This window comes from Rhinolophus ferrumequinum, chromosome 3 (assembly GCF_004115265.2).
Source record: "Rhinolophus ferrumequinum isolate MPI-CBG mRhiFer1 chromosome 3, mRhiFer1_v1.p, whole genome shotgun sequence".
Classification (NCBI taxonomy): Eukaryota; Metazoa; Chordata; class Mammalia; order Chiroptera; family Rhinolophidae; genus Rhinolophus; species Rhinolophus ferrumequinum.
The window spans coordinates 9,720,705-9,743,646 of NC_046286.1; the positions used below are offsets into that span (position 1 = coordinate 9,720,705).

The 22,942-nt window shown below is 50.4% G+C and overlaps 1 protein-coding gene across 4 annotated transcripts in view; it reads left to right on the plus strand.

The window, feature by feature from the left end:
* Window positions 1-22,942, plus strand: part of DAAM2 (dishevelled associated activator of morphogenesis 2) — a 104,456-nt gene that overhangs the window by 78,542 nt on the left and 2,972 nt on the right. For 3 of the 4 annotated variants that reach the window (XM_033102411.1, XM_033102412.1, XM_033102413.1), the window contains 14 exons: window positions 1,285-1,423; window positions 4,171-4,229; window positions 4,367-4,551; window positions 5,088-5,387; window positions 9,396-9,503; window positions 11,736-11,762; window positions 12,822-12,928; window positions 14,102-14,186; window positions 15,709-15,815; window positions 15,931-16,019; window positions 19,843-20,011; window positions 20,185-20,292; window positions 21,251-21,311; window positions 22,515-22,646. In XM_033102411.1, coding sequence (XP_032958302.1) covers window positions 1,285-1,423; window positions 4,171-4,229; window positions 4,367-4,551; window positions 5,088-5,387; window positions 9,396-9,503; window positions 11,736-11,762; window positions 12,822-12,928; window positions 14,102-14,186; window positions 15,709-15,815; window positions 15,931-16,019; window positions 19,843-20,011; window positions 20,185-20,292; window positions 21,251-21,311; window positions 22,515-22,646 — 1,676 coding nt within the window. The remainder of the gene's footprint in view (window positions 1-1,284; window positions 1,424-4,170; window positions 4,230-4,366; window positions 4,552-5,087; window positions 5,388-9,395; window positions 9,504-11,735; window positions 11,763-12,821; window positions 12,929-14,101; window positions 14,187-15,708; window positions 15,816-15,930; window positions 16,020-19,842; window positions 20,012-20,184; window positions 20,293-21,250; window positions 21,312-22,514; window positions 22,647-22,942) is intronic. The other variant, XM_033102414.1, reaches the window with a different exon arrangement.

Below are 22,942 nucleotides of genomic sequence, written 5' to 3' on the forward strand. Positions count from 1 at the left end.
TGCCTATACAGACTCTCTTTCGTGGTGGTGACGGTGGTGATGGTGACAACTACAATTTGTCGTGTGGCAGCTCTGGGCCAGGTGTAATGTGAAGTCCTTCAGCAGTGTCTCCAAACCTCAGAATGACTTAGAAAGCGTGCATTATTATCCCTAGTTTATAGTGGGCAAACTTGAGGCTGAGCGAGTCCTTACATAGGAAAGAATTTTTGTTTCTTTGGGATCAGGCTTTAGATGAAACATGTTCTACTTCTGTAAACCAGTGACCTGGTTTTACCCTGTTTTGCTCGGTAAAAGGTAAATGGAAAATGATGCCAGTCAGCAATGCCTGTGTCAGTGGGGGTGGTGGAAAGAAAATAGACACAGTGGCCTGGACGAGGAAGCTCTGAATTCTTCAAAAGTCCGTCCAGAAGGTCTTCATGGAAGACGTGGGCAGTCCTTGGGAAACCTGACTTCTGTTCCTGTGTTCGGTGTTCCACCAACAATATATGTGGGTCTCTCTATTCTGCTTCAGAATGGGGCTTTGCAGACAAGACCTTTCAGCTTGTAGGCATTGATGGTTTGACTTCAAGGTCAGGATCATGCTGGTTGATGTCCCTTGGTGTTCAGTAGAGACAAAGTATTGGAGATCAAGAACCAATGAAGAGAAGCTTATGGCTGTCACGGGAAAAGAAAGTTCATGTCCAGCCAGACTATGATTAGAAGGGATGAGAGTAGGGCCCTGTGAGATCAGGCACAACACACAAGGCCTTTGCTTTCTAGTTCAAGGTCACCTTCACCAAAAAAGTCCTCTTGGATTTCATTACCACTTCTCCAATTCAGTCTGACTCCCTCTCGGTGCATACCTGTAATTAGTTTGCATTCATCTTTCTCTGTAGAACAGTAACAGATAATCCTAAAACACTTTTTTTTTTTAATTTCCCTGGAGACTTTATTATTTAGCATGTAATATTTTGGAGCAGATTTACTTTCTTAAAGGTGATGTTTTTAGATAATGTGAAAATCAATTTACATTCTCAACACATAGGACGCTCAGGTACCAACCGGGAAGAAAAGCAGCCAGGAAACATTTCAGAGAGTAAAGAAATACGTTGGGAGGGTTGATACATTCATAGAGGGTCAATTGCAGATAATCAAGAAATGACTTGTCATTCTCCATCATCAGCAGTTGCCTCCCCCATCAGACTGGGAACGTGCCAAGGGAGGGGAAGGGCACGTTTCACCAGCCTGGGCAAGACTCCAGGGGGCTCCAGGGCTCAGTAACGAGATGTGCATGTTGTCCTTTAGACAAGCGGAACGGTGGCTACTTCCAGCAGTGGCAGCTTCTGGACCGCATCCTCCAGCAGATTGTCCTCCAGGATGAGAGAGGCGTGGACCCTGACCTGGCTCCCTTGGAGAACTTCAACGTCAAGAACATCGTCAACATGTGAGCAGTGGCCAGCCCTCACCTGTCTTCTCCTCCTTCTCCATCTCTCTCCTACTTGGGGTCTCACCAGTGAAACCTCAACTCCCTCTCTCAAACCAGATACCTCCCAAGGGTCTTTGCCCCAAAGAACTCTCTGAGATCATGGAAAGGTTCCATAGCTGCACTGTCCACATGTGGCCGCTGAGCCTTTCCCATGTGGCTAGTGTGACTGAGGAACTGAATTTTACCTTTTATTCCCTTGTAGTTAAATTCAAGTAGCCATATAGCTAGCGACTGCCACACTGGGCAGCACAGATGAGGGGGTCACTCAGCTCTCAGGGACCCACTGCCTGCAGTGGATAGAGGAAGAATTTAAACACGTTGACACAGAGGAGGAGTCAGCCGACTATGCGTGGCCTGTGGGCTGACTCCAGTCCTCTGGCTTGTTTGTGTATGGTCCATGAGCTGAGAACAGTTTTTACATTTTAAAAGAGTTGTTAAAAACAAACACAAGAATATGCAACAAAAACTGTACATATGCGGTGTGACACTTAAGTTCGCAAACTTATCCTGGAAAAAGTGCTACAGACCTCATTGCTGAACATCACCACGGTCACCTTCGAAGGGCTCCCCTTGGGAAGCTCTGCACTGGCCCTTTAGAGAACATTTGTGGACCACTGCTGTGGCGCATGGCCACCTAACTGTGAGGCTGTCGGACAAGGACGTCAGAGCCTGAGGTTTTCGGACTTGTCGTCTTGGACTTGACCCTGGGAATAGAGAAACGCAGAGAACCAAGTTCCAAGTCACGTCGATTAATATTCAGACCTTGTGTTAACACACTGATTTTTAATTTTAAACTTTTACTTATCTTTCAGTATAAGTCTGAGCCAATTGCCCTGAAGGAGATACATGGGGTCTCAGTGATCCAGTGTATTGTGTTCCAGAGACGAGCAGAAAATGATTTTTGAACGATCCAGCTACTCTTTTCATTTGAACCAATAGTTGGGATTGATGTCCTTAAAGCACTAATTGCACTACTTGCACGAGTACAAGTAGTAAATATCCAATTGTAGCTCTATTTTTATTTTCTACTACTGCTTTACACTATTTAATAGGAAAGCTTTTCCTCTGCTAGAGGGTGAAAACTCCTCAGGTGCAGTGAAGGTTTTGCTGCTTTTGGGGCAATGGAAATCCTTAAGCTGCCAACATAGTCTCAAATCTGCAACGGAAAAAACTAGTTCCAGATGTGAATCGACATTCTAGATTCGGTTTAGCCTTAAATCTCTCTTCTTTCTGGACTGGGGCTGGGAAGCTGCAGCAGAAGGCGGCGTGCACACGTGTGATGGTTGACTTCTTTCTCTGTTCCGTTTCTCTTCTAACCCCATAACCCGCCCCCGTTTCCAGTAGCTAGCCAGTTTCTGACTCCCACCAGGGGCAGCATGGGGGCAGAACGGAGAAAGGGAGAAGGTCTTACTTGATCAGGTCACTTAGTAAACAGGCCTTCTCTCTGGGCTTGGCACATGGGTAAAGACATGAAATGTATTTCTGGCATGTTCAGAAGTTCCTTGCTGGGTGCCTCTCACTACGAAACCCTGGTCACCCGCCATGCAAGGTGCGTTTTGTGTTTTTTTTTCCCTCCAGGGATGGCTGGTATCATCCCTTCCGTCAGCTCCTGATTCATTGGCAATACAATACACACAGATTTACACTGATGAAGTATCCATTTTTCTCCCACGTGGACTTCTTGGACAGGACGTAAAATAGCTTTGGCCAATTCCTCAGCGATGCTTACCTCTGGCCCAGGAGAAACCCTCATGCAGTCTCATATTTACAAACTCTAGGAGCACTGACAGGTCCTGGCTCAGCAGTGCCTCCTGCTTAATGCTTCCTCACTTTCTGGACCCGTGTGGGCCCACGTCAGACGCCAGTCCGCCATGCCTCCCACCCAATGTCAAGGAACGTGGGTCCCAACTCTCTGAGTGGCCCAAAGAAGCCACTTCACTGGATGAGAAGGAGGTGTTCCCTCCGGGGAGGAGGGCAATGGTTCTCACCCATGAAATCTCTGATAAATGAGATCCCCCTCCATGCTCTGTCCCCTCTTTATGTCCTGATCTTGTTGAGGAAGCCGAGTCGGGGCTCTTCTACGTTTTTAGATTAAAAAAAAAAAACAACACCTGATTATTGGGATCTCATCTTGGGATTTCACGTCTCTCATTATCCCTCGGTGTCTAGGTAAAGGCTTACTTTTAACCCCCTGCTACAAGAGTTTGCCATGAATCAGGCCTTCTTGTGGTTTAGACCCATCCCCTCTCCACCCTCAACACACTTATTCTGTGTTGTTGAAGTGGGCGATTTCTCTGGAAGCCTGGTCTATGGGAGGGCCAGTATTTTGATCTCTGTCCATGCAAAAACCTATTTTTATAAAGGGTACAAATCACTATGCAGCTAAGGGAAGCCTGAGACTGAGTCCTTATTCTACCATTAGTTAGCTGTTGTCTCCATCTCTGGTCTCAGGAGCCTCCACTTTTCACAGAGGGGTTAGATTATAAGTTACCTAAGGGCTGTCACAGGCCACAGAGAGACACATAAAAGAGACCTGGGCAGGGGTGGGGACCTGGGAAACATCTGGAAAGTCAAAATCCTGTCCTCCTTGATATGTCCGGACAGATCGGAGATCAGGTACCAGTGTATGGGAATGGGAAGATGACGTGTCTTCCGGGAGGCTCTGAGCCGGCGTTCAACAGACCCTTCCCTCTATTCCCCACCAGGCTCATCAATGAGAACGAAGTGAAACAGTGGCGAGACCAGGCAGAGAAGTTCCGGAAAGGTGAGGATCTCAGCCTACACCTGCTGCACGCTCCGCGTACCTCACCCCCATCCAGGACTCACCTCCTCCTTTGGAGGGGGACACACAAATTCACATTCTTTCTCTCCATTTGCTCTCCTGTCCCACCCCCATCCCAGAACACACGGAGCTGGTGAGCAGGCTGGAGAGGAAGGAGCGAGAATGTGAGACAAAGACGTTGGAGAAGGAAGAGATGATGCGGACGCTGAACAAGATGAAGGACAAGCTGGCTCGAGAGTCCCAGGAGCTGCGCCAGGCTCGGGGACAAGTGGCTGAGCTGGTGTCCCAACTCAGTGAAATCTCAGTACGTGGGCACCCTCGCCTCCTTTTACATAATTGAGCCAAGACCTTTGGGATATGGTGGGAAGAAGAGGTGTAGGGAGGGGCCAAGGACCCCAGGATGAGGGAGACGAGAGGGGTCCTCAGCCCAGCGTAGAAAGGACCCCTGAGGCTCCAAGGGTGGCACCTTTGTGTTACTTAGAAAAAAATGATACTTCTTCCTCCGGGGGACACTGTCCCAGGAAGCACACCTTGGAAGCAGAGTGCAGGTGGGATTTTGGCTCCCCGTGCCCTCAGCTGGATGCCCTTGGGCAGGTAGCAGCCTACACAACTATGTAACAATCCTGCTGTCGTATTGTGATGACTGCAACTTTGTCCAGTCGAATGCTTGGGATACAAAGAGAGAAAATGGGGGCTAAATGTCTGTGGGAGGTAAGAGCAGGATTGGGGGGCCTCGTGTAGGTGGAGAATAAGAGTAAGGAAAGGAACAACGGCGGTATCATTGCTGACAGGTATCATTGCTGATGGTTTTGTTGTTCTGATTTTTCTGTCTCCCCGCAGACAGGACCTATATCTTCCCCACCTCCCCCTGGGGGCCCACTCACCTTGTCTTCCTCGATGACAACCAATGACCTGCCTCCACCCCCACCCCCTCTACCATTCGCCTGCTGCCCCCCACCGCCACCACCACCCCTTCCACCCGGTGGGCCCCCCACTCCCCCAGGCGCCCCACCCTGCTTCAGCATGGGCCTGCCCCTCCCTCCAGACCCCTTCCCCAGTAGTGACACCCCGCTCAGGAAGAAGTGTGTCCCCCAACCTTCCCACCCACTGAAGTCCTTCAACTGGGTCAAGCTGAATGAGGTGAGTAAGAGGGAAGCGGTCAGTGCATTCTCCTACAGCCAGTGGCAGTCAGCGCAATGGGCTGGCTGCCCGTCGTTCACAGATCTCTACCCTGGGTTCTTTCTTTGCTGGGGGTAAGTGTAGACACAGTGGATGCAGACGACGGGGTTCCTGACACCAGGCAGCTCGCTGTCCACTGGGAAGACCATCTCACTGGGAGCAGATGGCTTGGCCTGTGGTAATGCTTACGTTGCCCAAGCCACCTACAAATGGGATTTGTACGCGCTTTGGGTTAATGAAGTAATATAGATAACGGAGCCTGGGCCAAGCAGGGGTATTTTCTGGACAAGACAAGGGCTGGGCTGGGATTTTAAGGATAGGATCAGTCTGAGGAAAAGAGTAGAAGATCTAGGCAAAGATCTTGAGATTGTCAAGATCAGGGCAGTGGGTACAGAGGGCCGAAATGACGAGGCCGTGGCAGGGTACGGTATGACAGCACGCTTGTACTGAAGAGTTTGATGTCAAGATAGAGCCGTTTTGGTATCTTCCCAGGGAAAATGTGAACACACTAGCTACTTGTATAGATTGCTCAGCAGCGAGAGGTCCTCATGAATATTATCGACTAATAATCATCAATCCCAGGCCCGTGTGTGTACTTGATTCCTCTGTTGGACTCTCCTGAGCAGAAAACAGAAATGCCCCAGGTCATATTAGACCCCTAGTAACTGAAGGCCAGTTCCAGCCCAGGTCGAGCCCTGCCTCTCGTTCTGTACCATGTCCTGTTAAGAGGCCCAGGGGCTTTGTCTATGACATAAACACATATGAGGTAACTGAGTTCAACTGGTCTGACCCACTCTCACACTTCAGCAATAGCCCTGCAGGCCTCAGCTCTGGGACTAATGGAGGCCCCCTGAGCTTGTTGTATGGGCCTGCTGGACCAACTCTTGGGGCATTCATAGCCGTGCCATTCTGTGTGAGCTTAAATGAGCGCATACGGAGACTCAAGTAAGAAGAGATGTGAGATTGCTAAGTAGGTCAATTATTGGTTAGATGCCTTCTTCTAATGGTTGACCAGCCAGCCAGTCAATCTGAGGCCTGCTTTGTATAAAGCTCTTTGCTGAGGGGCTGTGATGGATAATATTAAAAGGTGAGACGTATTGTTGCCCCTTAAGAGCAAATTAGGATGTGTATTCAAAGAAACACCTAGAGATCCTGGGGAAGGGATTGAAGGAGAGCTTCCAGCCTCTAACCAAACCAGGTTTGGCTCTAACTAACTGTGTGACCTGTGCAATCACTCACTTTATCTATACCTCATTTTGCTTATCTGTGAGATGTTCTCTAAGATTCCTTCTACTTCCGGTTTTATAATCTAGGTGGAAAGACAAAGCATGAATGCCGCCCATTCTTAGTCTCCTTGGCCTCTGATAATATCTCCAATCTGAGTTATTAAAATATTAGAGCACCTGTTAGCAGCAGTTTGAAGCAATGCTGTTAAAGTTTGCGACAGCTGCATTGCAGTTGTGCCCTGTGGATGCTTCTCCATGGTCACCAGGCAAACCAGAAAGGCCAACTGTGTGCGAGCAGGCAAGCAGCTCTGCAGAACCAAAGGCCATAGGCCGTGTGGAAACGTTCATTGTTCATGATCAGTAATAATATGTTTTTTAATTGTGGTAAAAAAAAAAAAAAGGTATATATTTTTTCTCCTGTACTTACAATTTATTAGTTTGAAAATGTAATGAAAAGATGACTAGGCACCTCAACAATTAAGGAAGACAGATAAGGCAACTAATATTTTCGTAACAGTTTCACCATATGGAGCTTCGTGCTTAGGATTTTCTCTCAGGTCCAGTAATAATAAAATCTACATGAATTCCTTAGAGACCCAGAGCAGGCCGGAGTTTCATTCCTGGACTGGTGACTGACACATAGAAAATCTTCATAATAATAATAATAATAATAATAATAATAGAATAGATTATCGTTAGTGTCACTACCATGTGTGCTTTAATTGTGTTATATAACTTAATCCTCTCTTTAGCTCAGTAACTAAGCACCGTTGAGACTCAGTTGCCTTTTATGTGACATGAGAAGTGAATAGTGTCCCTCCGTTTGCCAACAGCCCCACATAGTGACGAGGCTGGCAGAACAAGCCAGTTTGGTCTGTCTGACCCCAAATGCTCTGTGAGGGAAACAGAGTGAGACGTGTTTGTGAGAAAGATTACCCTGGCACACCCACGATATCTCTAAGGGGGCAGAAACTCCAGGAATCTAGACTGGAGGTGATGAGATCTTTGGCCAGAGAGGTATAAAAATTAATTTTGACCTTGATTATACCTGGTAGGCACATCAAGGTGACCTGGTGACATTTAGGACGTGGGGAATCCTAGGCGTAGATGTACCTGTGTCTGGCTCCAGACGTCCGCTACCTCCACGAAGAGGCCCCTAGCGAATATGGGGAACGGAGAGCAGGAAGAGTGAGGGAGAGACTGGGCCCAGTGTGTTGTCTCTTTCTAGTGTTGAACATCCTGCTCTCTCATTCCAGCCCCTTTTTTTTCCTCATTCTGGCCTCACCAGGAATAAAGAGCAGTGGGACGCTTTACCTCTCTGGGCCTTCCCACGGCGCTCACCTCCACTCCAGGCATAGAGTTAGATGGGGACTGACTTAGAAGCTTCCCCTCCTGCCTTCCTCAATTCCGTTCACCCCGTCTTCTCTCTGCCACCTAGGTACCCCGTTCCAGGAGACTGGCTCCTCTGCTTGGCTCCCTTCTCCTACCCCACGCGTGCTTCTGTGTTCACACACACACACACACACACACACACACACACACAAAATGGTTGTTTCTGCCATGAAAAGAATGCGTCTGTGTTGGGTTTGGCCAGTTGCCTGTATCCCTTGCCGCTCTGAGCTTCCCAGCTCGGCATTCCACAAGAGGGTCCCTGGCCTTAGGAAGGCCACAGGAATGTCCCCACCCCCCTGCTCTGGCCTAGCCTCCCCTTTTCCAGAGTTTAAGAAAATAACAGTGAGTGAAAGGTATGCTTCTCGCTCCAAGCCTCGCTGAGGGGGAGATGGGGGGAGCAGGAGGCCCCATGAGGAAGGTTCCCCAGCTGCCCTGCCCTCAGAGGAAGGTGGGAGATTCTATTTTAAGAAACACAAAGCTCTAGATAAGGTGCGGGTTCCTGGGAGGAGAGGGGTGGAGCATCTGGGAGCAGGGGCTCTGCTCTCTGTCCCCTAAGCCATTATCAGGGTGTCACAGGACTACTGGGGTGCCTTGGCTTGGCTAACAGCTCCTCCCCAGAGGCTAACCGCTTCTCCTTAGTTCCCTGGGGTAGTGGTTCAATGTAAGGGCTCCTCACAGAGGTGGGACAACACCTGAGTTGACAGACCTTGGAATGTAACCCCCGGGCCCATCGCAGTCACAGCAATGGACCATCTTCCCCGGTCTGACCAACAGGAAATTGTGGCAGAGTCTTGCTGTCCTCAGCAGTCACTATGGTGGCCAGGATGTCCCAGCCATTGGCATTTGTCCACATTCTGGGCGTCTGGGAAAGTGGGAGGAAGACTCCTGGGAGAGAAAATGACCATCTCAGATACAGGAAATAAAGTCGGCCCTCGGGATTTGAGGATCTCAAATATGTGTGGGCACTATTCCTTCCAATGGCTCCAGCCAACCCTGACCTTTAGGGAGAGGGGGCCCTGTGCAAAGTGCCTCGGGAGCATTAGTTTGGTTTGGTTTTCTGGAAGGACTCTCATACCCACTCTCATACTTGCCCATCCATCACTCAGCACTCCCGTTGATTTCTGTAACACGCTCACAAGTGGCCCCACACAGAAAGGAGAAGGAGGTTGTCTCTGGTCTCACCCCTGGAGCAGAGTATTGGGGAGGAAGAATCCACCCCCTGCCGAAGGCCTGAAAGCCTGGCTGTTGTAAAGTGTGCAGCTGGGGGACAGGTGGAGTGAGGGAGGCATTAGCCGTCTCCACAGTGAAGGAGTTGTCAACCGTGGGGTCTACTGTCTGCCCCGACTCTTAGGAACGTGTTCCTGGCACCATATGGAATGAGATTGATGACATGCAGGTATTTCGGGTTCTGGACCTAGAAGACTTTGAAAAAATGTTTTCAGCCTATCAGAGGCACCAGGTAAGACCCTGCCCCCTCCAGCCTCTTGGGTCTTGACTTTCGGTCTTGACTTCACATATGCCCCTTGAACCCAACCCTCAGCCCCCCTCTCTCCTTACCTCCCACCCTCCTCCCTCCCACGTATATTGGATGATTTTCTTCTTTGTCAGGTACCGTGTGCTTGCCAGGAGTGTAGATATGGATTAGAGGTGTGCAGTGCAGTAGGGGGAATGTCCCATTGTATTACAGTTTGTATTTGAACATCAACTGATGAAATAGTATTTTGTCCATTTCTCTCTTTCATCCTGGAGCACTTGAGGTAGCGTCCGAGGGCCTGGACACTGTTGACCCTGCTTCTCCTTTGGTCTCAGGATTGACAGACTATACCTAGAAGGCATTATAACTGTTCAGACCTCTTCCTCCACCATACTCTCATCTCCCAACACCGCCAAGAGTTAGTTGGGTAGCAGAGGGTGTTAATGTTTCAAGAAAGGTGGAGCTGCCCCAGGTCACGTCAGGGCGTTGAGGCTGGGCCAGGCCTGGGCAGGCTGACGGGGGCCCTGGGCTCTGCTCTACAGACACTGTGTACAGATGGCGGACCAGTAAGCATGGTCTTCCAGCAGCAGTCAGGGGAGTGGGGTTAGTGGCAGAACACAGGTGGTTCCTGAGGCAGGGGTCTCACACTATGCTGAGTACTTGTGGGATTGCCCAGAATGCTGATTCTCAGACCTTATGGATGTAAGTCAGGGGATGAGTCGGGAATCTCATTGCCCGGAAATCAACATTGCACCTCGCACATTTGGGGGCCTTCGGCCCTGGTTCAATTTGGGCATCACCAGCCAAAGGCCTTCAAGTGTTTGCTTTCTCTCTGGCTTGCCTCTGAGGGGCTGTTTCCTCTCGGGATTATGCTATTTTCTTCTGGATTTTCTCTGCTGATCCCAGGGTTCCAGCCCTGAGGACTTCTCCAGGTTCTAATGAGTGGAATCTGTGCCCTCCTGGGCCCTGGGCAGAGGCTGCATGTTGTGAACAGGCTCCCAACAGCCTTCTGCCAAGTCCAGACCTGTGGCTGAGCCTTCTTGAGGGCAGATAGGACTGAGGGCACGTGTGATGGCTCCTAGGGGACCAGCCCAAGGGGTAGGGTGAGCATGAAGCTCTGGTTCTGTTTTGGGGTTCTAGAAAAAACATTATTTAATTTAAATATGGGTGCTCAAGGCATCTGATTTCTACCCCTACTGTCAGGAACCATGTTTAGCTCTTGCCCATGTCAGGCAGGCATGGCCAGACAGCAGCTGAAAGGAATCCTGGGCCTTAGTGCTTCTGAATGGGCGTCGAGGAGGGAGGGAGTGTGTGCAAGGGCTGTGTCAGGCATGGCCAGAATCACACACCTCCACCGAGTTGGAGCATCTTCCTCTGGACCAGGGCCGCGGCCTGGCCCACCGGTCTTTGGGATCCTGAGGTGGGGCCAGGGTGGGGGCCAGTGGGGAAAGAGGGGCTGTGGGATTGAGGACAAGCTGGGTTTGGGGTCCCCATTTGGTGAGTGGAGAAGAGTTACGATGGAAAACCCCGTTCTGTCCCCAGTCACCTCTCTGAGCCCACACCGTCCAGCCCCCTGTTTCAGGGCTGGGCTCATGCAGACTCCTGTCATTCAGCGATTGCTCAGACGGTGAGGCTGACTTCACAGCAACGGAGCCAGAGAGATCTCAGAGGCTGTGTTGTCCTGGCCGCTTCCTCTCCCTGTCCCGGGACCCGGATGGTCATGGGGCGGGGGGGACGTCCTATGAGCTGTGGGTCTTCCCTCTGTGCCCTGTGTATGTTCTGAGTTAGTGACTTCAGCTCCATGAGGATCCGGAAGGGAGACCCAATTGGCAGCCCTGCCTCCTCAGCTCCCATTAGAGGAATGTCCTCTGGAATTAGAGTTCCAGCAGAGGAGAGGGAAGAATGGCAGCCAAGGCCTGGGGTGGGGAAGCTTGGGGGCCTGGAGTGCTGGTCCCACTGGGCCCCAGGCTAGCGGGAGACTCTGCCTGTCCTCTGCTTCGTATCGCTTCTCTCTGAGTGCATGTCTGCTAGAAGTAGCTCCTGCTCAGTGCGGCTTACAGGTCTCCGTCTCCAGCCCTGGTGGGTCTCATTGGGATGGGGCAGACAGATAGAATTGAGGGGTCCCCATTTCTCTCCTCCTATTTCTGGGGCCCTATACCTCTTGGCTAACGTTGTGCATGTTTAATTCTCTGTTGGCTGTGGCTGCTACCTGCCTAGGAGCTGATAACTAATCCTTCTCAGCAGGTGAGTCACTTGGGGCTCTGGATACTCCAACTTTTAACTACTACTCTGGGCTGCTGCCTTATATTGGGCCCCCAAATAGGGCCTGTCCATTCTACCTTATTACCCACCCATACAGGATGGCACAGGGGAGGCTCCCCAAAGAGAAAGCAGAAATGTAGGAGGGGGTGTAGTGTAAACAGACCCCTGGCAACAGTGGAGGTGAATGGCTACTAACGTAAGGAAAAAGCTTCTAGGTCTCTTTCTTACCCAAGACAAGGGCCCAAAGCCACGCTGTCCTGTAAGACTGCTCAGGCTGCGTGCTGCACAATTCCCGGGGCACAGTTCACAAAGACAGTGACATGAGTGGTGGCCCCTGCAGTTGTGCCACATGGCACAGGTGCTTGGAGGGACCTCCCAGAGTAAGAAGTAGCCTCCTGTCTAAGTAAGACAGTGGCCTCCTGTCTAAGTAAGCAGGGGCCCAAGAGAAGACGGATGGAATCTTTGATTTCTAGGAATATGCCCGCTGGAACCCCAGAAGAGAGAATTCTATGTGGAATTCTGCCTCAGTGTCCCCACCTCTGAACATGTGGCTGCCTTCTACCCAGGGCACATTGGGCTGTGCCTGAAGTCCCTAAGAGTCCAGAAGCTGTGGCCCTATGGAGACTTAGAACCAGCTTCTTACCATAAGCTTGGGGAGGCTCCTGGGTGGGGCACTAAGCGTGGGCGTTGATTCTCTGGGGACTTGGTAGATCATAGCACATTGCCTGAAGCCACAGGGACCAGTCACTCTCCTCCATAGGAATAGCCCCTTTAGTTTGCCCAAAGAGGGCAATCTTAACAAGGGGGTTCCTCATGGCTGTGCCCCAACCTATTGTAGCTCATGGTAAAGTCCCAGATGACTCCTATTAGAGAGTCAATTATTCACTACCCTCCCCTCCCTCTCCTGTCTTTTTCTTTCCCTTTCTTTCTTCCTTGCACACCGGGTATACTCCCTGGTTGGTAGGGAGGTGGCTCCTGGAGGGAGGCGAGGACTGGGGAGGGCACACACAGCAGCCTTTCTCGTTGGCTTGTTGGTTGCAGAAGGACTTGGGCTCCACCGAGGACATCTACCTGGCCTCCCGCAAGGTCAAGGAGCTGTCGGTTATTGATGGCCGGCGGGCTCAGAACTGCATCATCCTTCTCTCCAAGTATGTGCTCGGCCTGCCTCTTTGGCTCCTGCCCCATGATAGGCTCCTGACGGGAGGGGATGGGCCCCCCAGGAAGCAGAGGCCAGAGGTAGGGCTAGAGCAGAAGACGATGGTTGACCTTTATGCCTGGGGGAGAAAGGTGGCAGAGGACTGGGGCAATAGCAGTCTGTGGCCTCCCCTTCTCTGCTGTCCCCAGGGAACATGGGGGCACTGATCTAGAACCTGGGAGCCCACGTTGAGCAGCAACGTGGGGCTCTGCAGACAGGAACCTGCCCCAGTCACGTGGCCCCTGACCAGCCTGGTCAGCATTGGGCAGTGGAGTTGCTCTAAGCCCGTGGAGGGCCCCACTCAGCTTAGGCCACAGAGCAGCATGATCTCAGCCCCCAAGCATTTCCCGTGGCTGCAGAACAAACAAGGCAGTATCTGCACTAACAGCACAGCTTCTGTGCGGGGCCTCCTGCCTGAGCTGGGGTCACAGGGCACTGCCTCCCAGACTATTCTTAGTGCTACCCCAACCGCCTCTGGGACATCCATCCCCCTTCCCTCCCACAAGGCCCCAGTCCTCAGTTTCTCCCCCTTGATGGCGCGGGAGAGTTCTGCACCCCCAGGGCTCCCATTGGGTGTGCATCTGGAGGGGATAGGGAGTGTATCTGTGCAGGGGGTGGGGTGGCGTCTCCCCCTCCCAGACAGCAAGACAGATTGGAGCAGCTGTGTGGGAGCTGAGGCGCTGTCAGAGACTGAGGGCTGGTCTGTCTTCTGAGAATGAAGTAAGCAGGAAACTGCCCCCTTAGAGGTCTGCCGATACTCCCATCCTCCCATGGAGATGCTGCAGATATTTTAGGCATGAGGAAAAGGAGAAGGATCAGAAACCCTTCTCCCTGCCTCTCAAATTGTCCCAATCAGCTCTGTCAGAGACTCAAGCAAGAGACCACAGACTCAAGTCTCTATTTAGAGGCGAAAATACCTCATTATCGAGTTTATGGAATGAACCACATTAGTTTAGTCCAAGGAGGCTTTACAGAAGAGCTGAGGAGGGAGGACTATCAGATGTACTCCCAAGTTCACGTCAGGGAGAGAGAGAGAAGCCTAAGAATCCATCTTCTGAAGGAGAAGGTCTGGCATCTGATCAGAGGGCCCAGGCCAGGCTCCTCAGGGGCTGGGGTTTTGCCTTAGGTTGAAGCTTTCTAACGAGGAGATCCGGCAGGCCGTCTTGAAGATGGACGAGCAGGAAGATCTCGCTAAGGATATGCTGGAGCAGGTGAGGCCCCTCCAGGGGAGGAAAGCTGCAACTAGGGGGCAACTGGACCCTTCGGACAGCCCCCAGAGAGGCCGAGACTCTTAGGTCAAGGAGAAATGAGGGAGGGGTTTACAGAAATTCCCCTGGGCCAACCTCTCTGAGGGGCGGCCAGAAAAGGCTGCATCTTTTCCAGGGGACTGAGGCATCAAAAGGACAGGTGAGGTGTGATTCCCCTGGGTCTCGAGGCAAAGTCAGAGTGACCCATAGTCACAGCTTCCTCACGTCACTTCCACCTCCATTTGTTGCATCTTTCAAGAGAAACCTAGAAAATACCTAACAAAACCACCATCAACTGGACTTCATTAAAATTATGAACTCTGTTCATCAAAAGACACTATCACGAGGGTGAAAAGACAAGCCCAACCTCGAGAGAGAGTTGCAACGATCTCATATTCAGAATAAAGATATTCTCTACAAATCAGTGAGAAAAATGACAAAACAACTGCACTTAAAAATGAGCAAAAAACTTGAACACAGACGTCATGAAAGAGCTCGTTTCCAAGTCATTAGAGACATCCAGTAAAAGATGATCAATACTACGAGTAGTCAGAGAAATATGGTGAATGGGGGTGTGTGAGGTAGGTAGCACCACGCACCCACCAGAATAGGGAAAAGTAAGAAGACGGACAATCCCAAGGGTTGGCAAGGGTGTGAAGCAGTTGGAAGTCTCGTTCGGTACAGTCATTTTGGAAAAGGCTTTGACAGTGCATTCTAAGGCCACACGTACCCCCCTGTTGCCCAGAAGTCCCTCTCCTGGGTCTATACTCTGTGAACAGCCCAACTGTCTATTGATAGGAAAGCAAATAGACTGTGGTCTATTCCTACAGCAGAATACTCCTCAGCAATGAACAGAGAAACAAACTCTCAATACTTACAACATGCATGGATCTCAGACACTATATTGAGGGAAAGAAACCAGACAGCAAAGAACATACAGTATGAGTCCATTTGTATGAAGTTCAAGAATAGGCAAACTGAGTCTAAGGCGATACAATTCAGTTGCGAGGCTCTATGGGGGGAGGGGTGGGTTGGCTTATTGAAGTCGTGCGAAGGAACGTTCTGGCGGGATGGAAATCTTCTGTACCTTAGCTGGGTGGCGGTTCAGTGGGTGGATCGTGTTGTCAAAACTCATTGAACTGAACATTTAAAGTGGATGCATTTTATTGTATGTAAATTATAGCTCAATAAAGGTTTAAAAGAAAAACCACAGAGCTGTATACTCAAGAATAACGTACTTCACAGTACGTAAGTTATTTCTTAATTTTAAAAACGTGGAAAGGGAACAGAAAGAAGTTTAGAGCTGGGTGCCCTGTGTCCCCTTCGGGCAGATGAAACGTAAGTCATCCATATGCGGATGCGTCTGTGTTTTAAGGGGACACCTCCCGACCAGAGCCTGGGCAGTGTATGGGCTTCTGCGTGCTGTACCCCCTTCTGTGTCAGCGTCCCACCGGTTTCCCGTCTGACCTTCACCTGCTCTTTGCAGCTCCTCAAGTTCATCCCGGAGAAGAGCGACGTGGACCTTCTTGAGGAGCACAGGCATGAGATCGAGCGCATGGCCCGTGCTGACCGCTTCCTCTATGAAATGAGCAGGTCAGGGCGGCAGGGCTGGGAGACGGGGTTCGGGGAAGGCCGGCCGAGGGGGCGCTGGAGCTGGCTCCTGGGGCTGGGGGGGCCTGCCGTATGCCGTAGCTCGCCCCGTCCACAGGATTGACCACTACCAGCAGCGACTGCAGGCCCTCTTCTTCAAGAAGAAGTTCCAGGAGCGGCTGGCTGAGGCCAAGCCCAAAGTGGAAGGTAAGGCTGAGGGTGTGGGGGAGGCCTGGAGGGTAGAGGCATGTGGGGAGACTGTGGCGTGTGAGTCCACAAACAGCGCCAGAGGAAAACCCCTTCCTTATTCTCGATCCGCCCCCTGGCCCCTGCCAAAAAAACAAACAAACAAACAAAAAACAGTCAAAGACAAGGACAAAATTTAAAACTATGATTATTCTAGATACATGCACTTGTTTATATCAGCACATGTGCCAAAGATGTGACACGTTCCCCATGCCTCTGCGTGCAGTTCTCTAAGGTTGGGGATCTGGTGACATCTGCCCCAGCATGGGACAGAAACACTGAGCAGGTGATGGTAAGAGCAAGCCCCCAGGACAGCGCCTGGCACGGACTAAGCTCATCCATCTTTACCCTGCTCAAGAAACTAAGCTCATAGAAGACCTCTGGGCACATTGTTTTAAGTGTGAGCCATTCAGAAAGTAGGAAGCGGGCAAAGTGACCCCCAGAGGCGTCGAATTTTCTGGGTCAGGGAATTCCTTCCTACACAGGCCTTTTCTAGAGGAGCACTTTGTAATTACATGAGAACCACGTGCCAAGCTCTGTGTGAAACCTCCTGCGTGGATGGTCTCCTGTGGTCCTCACAACAACCCTGTGGGTGCATCTCTTCTTTCATCTCTAAAATGGGGAGATGTTGCCTGAGGCCGTGTTCCTACTGGTGGGTGGTAGAGCCAGGACTGGAATGTAGATGTCAGGCTTCAAAACCCATCCCTTCACTGTCATCCTGTAGTACTTCCCGGGGAGGGCAGAGGACGGAGGGGCAGGGACTTGGGGGGAAAGGCCGATGGTCAGGATGCGGGGTGGGGAGCCTTCAGACCCAGGAGGGGAGAAGCAGGAGAGGCTGTGAGGTCCATCTGTGGTGAGGACAGGGTCAGCAGAGTGGGACGAGGGAGCCTGTGTCCAGGCTGCTCAGGGGGAGCAGCTGGGGACAGGCAGAGCATGGGCCCCCTCTGCTGGACACTGGGGCTGGCCAGCGCTCCCTGAGATGCCCTGTGGAGAGAACGGCCCTCCTGGAGTTCAGTGAGTTATTTCAGGGACGTGTCTGGGCATAGGTGGGGCATGGCAGAGCTAGAGGCAGACAGTTTCTGTAATCTGGATCCTGACACACACACATACACACCAGGGGAACTACAGGCCGGCTGTGATCACAGAGAGAGAAGGATGTGTGACCCGAGAGACAGAGAACGAGATAGGCAGTGACTCTGTAGGTGTGTGGTCTGGCGGCACCTCCTGCCCTGGCGATGGGCGGTGCTTCCCTTCCTGCAGCTTTCTGTCCTGCTGCAGGCTGCCTCTGGGGCCTGAGGCACACATGAGGGGTCAGCCTAAGACATGTGTGCTCCACTACTTGTGTGTCTTGGGTGGGTGGAGCCGTGGAACCAGCGTAGCTTAGCCACCGGGTCGTTTAATCTCAGACAATTGCGTGTTCCCAGGAGCTCGCTCCTAAACTCTCTGTAAGAGTCGCTGGATGCACAGGAAAGAGTATCCCTTTATTATCCAGCTAAGCAGAACTAGATGTGTTTTAGATGGCAGGACCTGCTGGGGAAGGGAATCATCGCTCTGCTGTAGCATAACTGCTGTTCTAGAATGCTCTGGAGGTCTCTTCCCTCCAAGAGTTGGGAAGAGGTGGCTGAAGCTGTATCTTACAGAATCAGGTCAGTGGGCTTGACTGGGGGTAGAGACGAGAGGATTGTGTAGGAGTTGCGGCTCATATTTTTTCCAGTTCCCCCAGGGAATATTTTTGGAAGAGCTAAGCTTTGGCCTCTCCCAGCTGGTTGATGAGCTTTTGACACCCACCCACCCCACTCCCATCTTCCATCCCCCAGCAGTACCTCTGGGTCAATTTGCTAAAAGCCTATTCACCAAATTTGAGAAATTGACCAGTTCTTCTATGAATATATTCATGAACATATTCTTCTTGAATGTATTCTTATGACTATGTTCATTGCTGAATCTACTGAATTTGCTGATTCTCATTATGAATACATTCACTGAATATAGTCAAGATGAATATGGTTTCAAATATAAACATATTCTTATGAATATATTCATGAATATATTATTCTTCTGAATATATCTAAAATGTCTGCATTGCATATGGGAGTTTTCCCATTTACACTGATTTCCTTTGAACTCTTGTCATCTGTTTTGCCAACATTTTAGCATTCGCAGGAGGATTCCTTTGCAAATTTTTCAAACAGCATATCAACGTTAGAAAAACTATCCCAACCAATAATAAATTGCTGGAAACTTTTCTAAGTAGTTTTATTTTAAAGTAAACTTTTTATTAAAATATGCATGTAGAAAAGTACACAAATCCTAAGAGTCCTACTTGACAAATTACCACGAAATGAACTCACCTATGGAATCAACAGCCAGGTCAAGCAATCGAACGTTTCCAGCCCCCCCAGACCCCTTCTTCATGTCTCCCTCTCAAACATGACCCCCTCCAACCATTACGCTGTACCTCCTTCCTAAAGGTTTGGTCTGTCTTGAGCTTTATGTAAATGGGATAGAGTACGATGTATAATTTCGTGCAGGTTTTTTCTGCTCAGCATTGTGGTTGTAAGTTATCCTGTTGTTATGGGTAGCAGTGGCTTATTCATTCTCAGTGTTGCGTTTTATTCTATTGTATGAATGTACCATAATTTATTTAACCAGTCTATTTGTAATTTAAGGAGGGAGAAAACCAGGAATCACTCCAATACCCATCAAGTGTAACGCCACGGTTGTCACAGACGATGCACATGTTTAACTTCAGAAACTACTGACAAGCCTTACTTACTATTCACTTTTACAGCTTCTTTTTTACAATTACTTATTTTTAACTACTCTTGGAGATTTCTGGAAACTTTCAGTCAGATGGTTCTCATTGTATGTTCATAGCAGCACCTTAGGGAATGTGCAGTTTGGCACACACCAAGGATCACAGAATAGCTTGGTCTTCTTATCACCACTTTCAGTAATCAAAAAGCATATTCCATAGCTAGTAGCCAAAATTTCAGTGTAGGATTTGTATCCCAATTCTGCACAGCAGCCATAAATACATAATAGCTGAGGAAGAGCCAAAGCATCCACATTGGAATTAAATACTGAAGTTTTGGTTACTGTGAGCTTAGTTTGTATTTCTGGCAAATGTATCACTTCAGACCTTGGAGGGAAATGGTTAAAACGCCTGAAGGTTGGAAAAGTTTTCTGAATGATATTCAACAAGATGTCAAGTAACCTAGTTAATCAAAGTCACCGTCAACTATAAAGCACACTGTTATCTTATTATAGAACAAAAATAATATGGGGATATCACAGTTGTTGACATATTACAACTTAATTTGACAGGGATTTTTTTCTTTCCAAAATAGTCAGTAAAACTCAGCATTTCAAAAGAGGCAGAAATAGTCCCAGAATATGTAAAATGCTGAAATTTGAACTTTAATCACTAAGTGTAAAAAAGTAAAAGTATTATATTTTTGTGTAAATTCATAGAAAGAATATATTAATGATTTTAAATATATACAAGAAAAGATATTCTCAAATATATTCTTAAGAAGAGTTGGCACATTCTGAGAATGGATTCTTTGGTGAATTGGCTTTCGGCGAGTGTGTCTGCTTCCCTGAGACGGGCAGGTGTGGAGTAGACTGTGGAGGTTGTGGGCACAGTCTCTGCTCCTCTGAGAGTTGAAGACACTTGCAGCCCCTTTTCTGGACTTTGTGGTGGCATCATCCTGAGGTACAAGGGGCCCCGCTGCCCTGGCCTCATCTGTGTAGGGAATCTGACCTGTGCCTCGTCTCCCAGCCATCCTGCTGGCCTCCAGGGAGCTGATTCGCAGCAAGCGTCTAAAGCAGATGCTAGAGGTCGTCCTGGCTATCGGTAACTTCATGAACAAGGGGCAGCGTGGGGGCGCCTACGGGTTCCGGGTGGCCAGCCTCAACAAGATTGCAGACACCAAGTCCAGCATTGACAGGTGGGCCCCAGCCCGCCCCCTTAGCCTCCACCGCACCCCACCCTGGCCTCTCCCCTCCTCCCCCTTTCCCTGTCTCCCTTTCTGACCCCACCCCTCCCTCTTTCCCCTAACACCTCACCCTAGATTCTTCCTGACCCTCATTTCCTTACCCGTGACCCGGCTTTCATCCACAGAAACATCTCTCTGCTCCATTACCTGATCATGATTCTGGAGAAGCATTTCCCTGACATCCTGACGATGCCTTCGGAGCTGCAGCATCTCCCAGAAGCCGCCAAAGTCAAGTGAGGGGTCCCTCCTAGGCTTCCTTCTCACTGTGTTCACACACTCTAGTCTAAACCTCCTCCTTGGGGGCTACTCTGGGCTGACTAGGGATGGGCAGTGACTCGGGGTCTGCTTTTGGGAGAGCCGAACAAAGTCACATGGTTTGCTCTCCAATCCTTATTTCAGACATACCCCCAGGAAACAGCAGGCAGTGGGGAAGTGAGCCGGGATGGGAGCAATGCTAATAACAGAAGTGTAATTCAGCCAGCTACCACTGGGGGCGACTGGCACTCAACCCCTCCAGGAAAGGGTGGGAGACAGTGTAGGACTCTCGCCACTTATCCCACCCAAGGGGTGAGAGAGGCGGGGCATCATACACCATCTCCTGTCAGTCAGTGGCTGAGGGGTCCTAGTGGGGGATGGGGGGGCCACATAACTCCCTGGCCATGGGTCCAGGCAGAGGTAGCTCTGGCTCCCAGAAAAAAGTGCTCACACAGTTGGAAATCAGGTCCAAGGAGATATGGGTGAGGCACCAACAGTACCTGCTGCAGGCAAGAAGTCAAACCTGCACAGATCCAGGGTGACGGAAGCATCTCCAATAGAAGCAGAAATGCACTGGTAAACGGGTAATACGCCTCGAATGGTTCCTGCATACACGTACCATGTTAAAGCTTATAAATATTACCTGGTGGTAAAAAAAAAAAAAAAAAAAAAAAAGTCCAAACCAGAGGCCAGGTGTTAGAAATCTTCTAATATGCAGCTTGGCATTTCTAATTTGGAAAGAGCTACAGAAAATGTGTCACCCCTGTTATTTTATAGAAGCACAGACAGAGCACGGAGGGGAAGTGATTTGCCACATGTTTGTGGCCAAGGTAGGGCTAGAGCACAGGTCTGCTGACCCCCAGGCCATTGGGCTTTGCACTGCCCTCTCCCTGAACCCCCCTCAGCGACTCTCCCTTCCTCTGTGTCCCCCCACAGCCTGGCAGAGCTGGAGAAGGAAGTGGGCAACCTCAGGAGGGGCCTCAGAGCAGTCGAGGTGGTGAGTACATCGTCGCCGCCTGCCTGGCTTGGAAGGGATGCTGGCAGAGGCAAAAGCGCTGTGGCCCCCCAGGCAGCAGACCCGGTCTGATGCATTTCTGGCCCAAAGCTCCTGGCTGGGGTATAGAAAAACTGGCACAGTGGGTACAGCCTCTAGCACAGAGTCAGCCCTTAGGAAAGGATGATTGGTTTATCTGGGGCTTAAATTTAGGCTCTTGACGGGGGGACATTGAGACTAGCCAGGTCACTGTCCAACATGTCTATCAGCCACATGCTTCAGTTTGATTCAAGTAGATGGGAAAGAGGACCCACATTCTTTGGAAGCCGGCTAGGGGCAGGTGGCCCATAGTGTGACACTGGGGACCGCTGTCCTCCGAAGTTCCTGCCCTATGTCTCTTTGCCGTTCTCCCTGGGCCAGTAGAGGAGCCAGGGGCTGCACTCTTTGCTGGAGACGCAGGTCTCTGGTTGCCACCGTTCCTGTTTTGGTGGCTTCTCCGATGATACCATCTCTGGCCTGAGGTTAGGCTGGTCCACTAGGGGGATGTCGTCAATTCTTTGTCTCCCACATTTAGGAACTAGAGACTCTAGAGAGCCTTCCTGTCTTCACTGCGTGTGTGGCGGGTAGGTGGGTAAGGAGAGGATGAGCTCAGAGAACAAAGTTCAGTATGAGAAAGAACCTGTCAAGGCCACGATGGTCGGAGGGGGCAGATGGTGGTTACCACTTATAACCCTGTGAAGTGCTTCCCAACGCGTGGCTCCTGGACCAGCAGCCTTCGCACCAGCTAGGAGCGTAGACAGGCGTGGCACACTTGAATGCGCGTACGAAACACCTGAAGCTCTTGTTAAAATGCTGATTCTGATTCCATAGGTCTGGGGTGGGGCCTGAGAACCTGTATTTCTTCAGATTTCCCAGGTGAGGCTGCTGCTGCTGCTGGTCTCAGGCCAGGCCACACTCTGGGGAGCAAGGACCTAGAGAAAGAAAGATGGCAGTCGAGGGGGAGGGAACGGTAGTGGCCGGGTGGACTGGTTGATAACTCTCACGATCTTCGGCACCCTTAAAATTCTGACACTCGCGGTGTTCCCTCTTCCAAAGGAAGGCTCAGTATCCTGTGATTGGTACACAGGGTGCGCGACATGGCGACCCAAGAATTCCTGACTTTTATCCTAGCGCCAGCCTAACCAGCACTTCACTCTCCCTCTTCAGGAGCTGGAATACCAGAAACGCCAGGTGCGGGAACCAAATGACAAGTTCGTCCCAGTCATGAGTGACTTCATTACGGTTTCCAGCTTTAGCTTCTCAGAGCTGGAGGACCAGCTGAATGAGGCTAGGGACAAGGTAAGCGTGCCACAAGCTTCCAGTCTTACCCTCGGCCCACCCCCGCCACCCCCACTTCTCTCCAACTCAGCCTTCTGTAGACCCTGCTCCTTCACCCATTCCTACCACATGGCCCAGAAGGGACAAACCCAGAATCACAATGCTTTGAGGAATAACCATTTTGTCACTCCGACAAGAAAAGCAATAGCGTCTGTTGTGAAGATCATAGTCCATTCATCAGGTGTCAGGCACAGCCTTAATTATTTTACATGTGTCTCATTACCTACCTTTGGGTTTGTTGAAAGGTGATTAGCCCT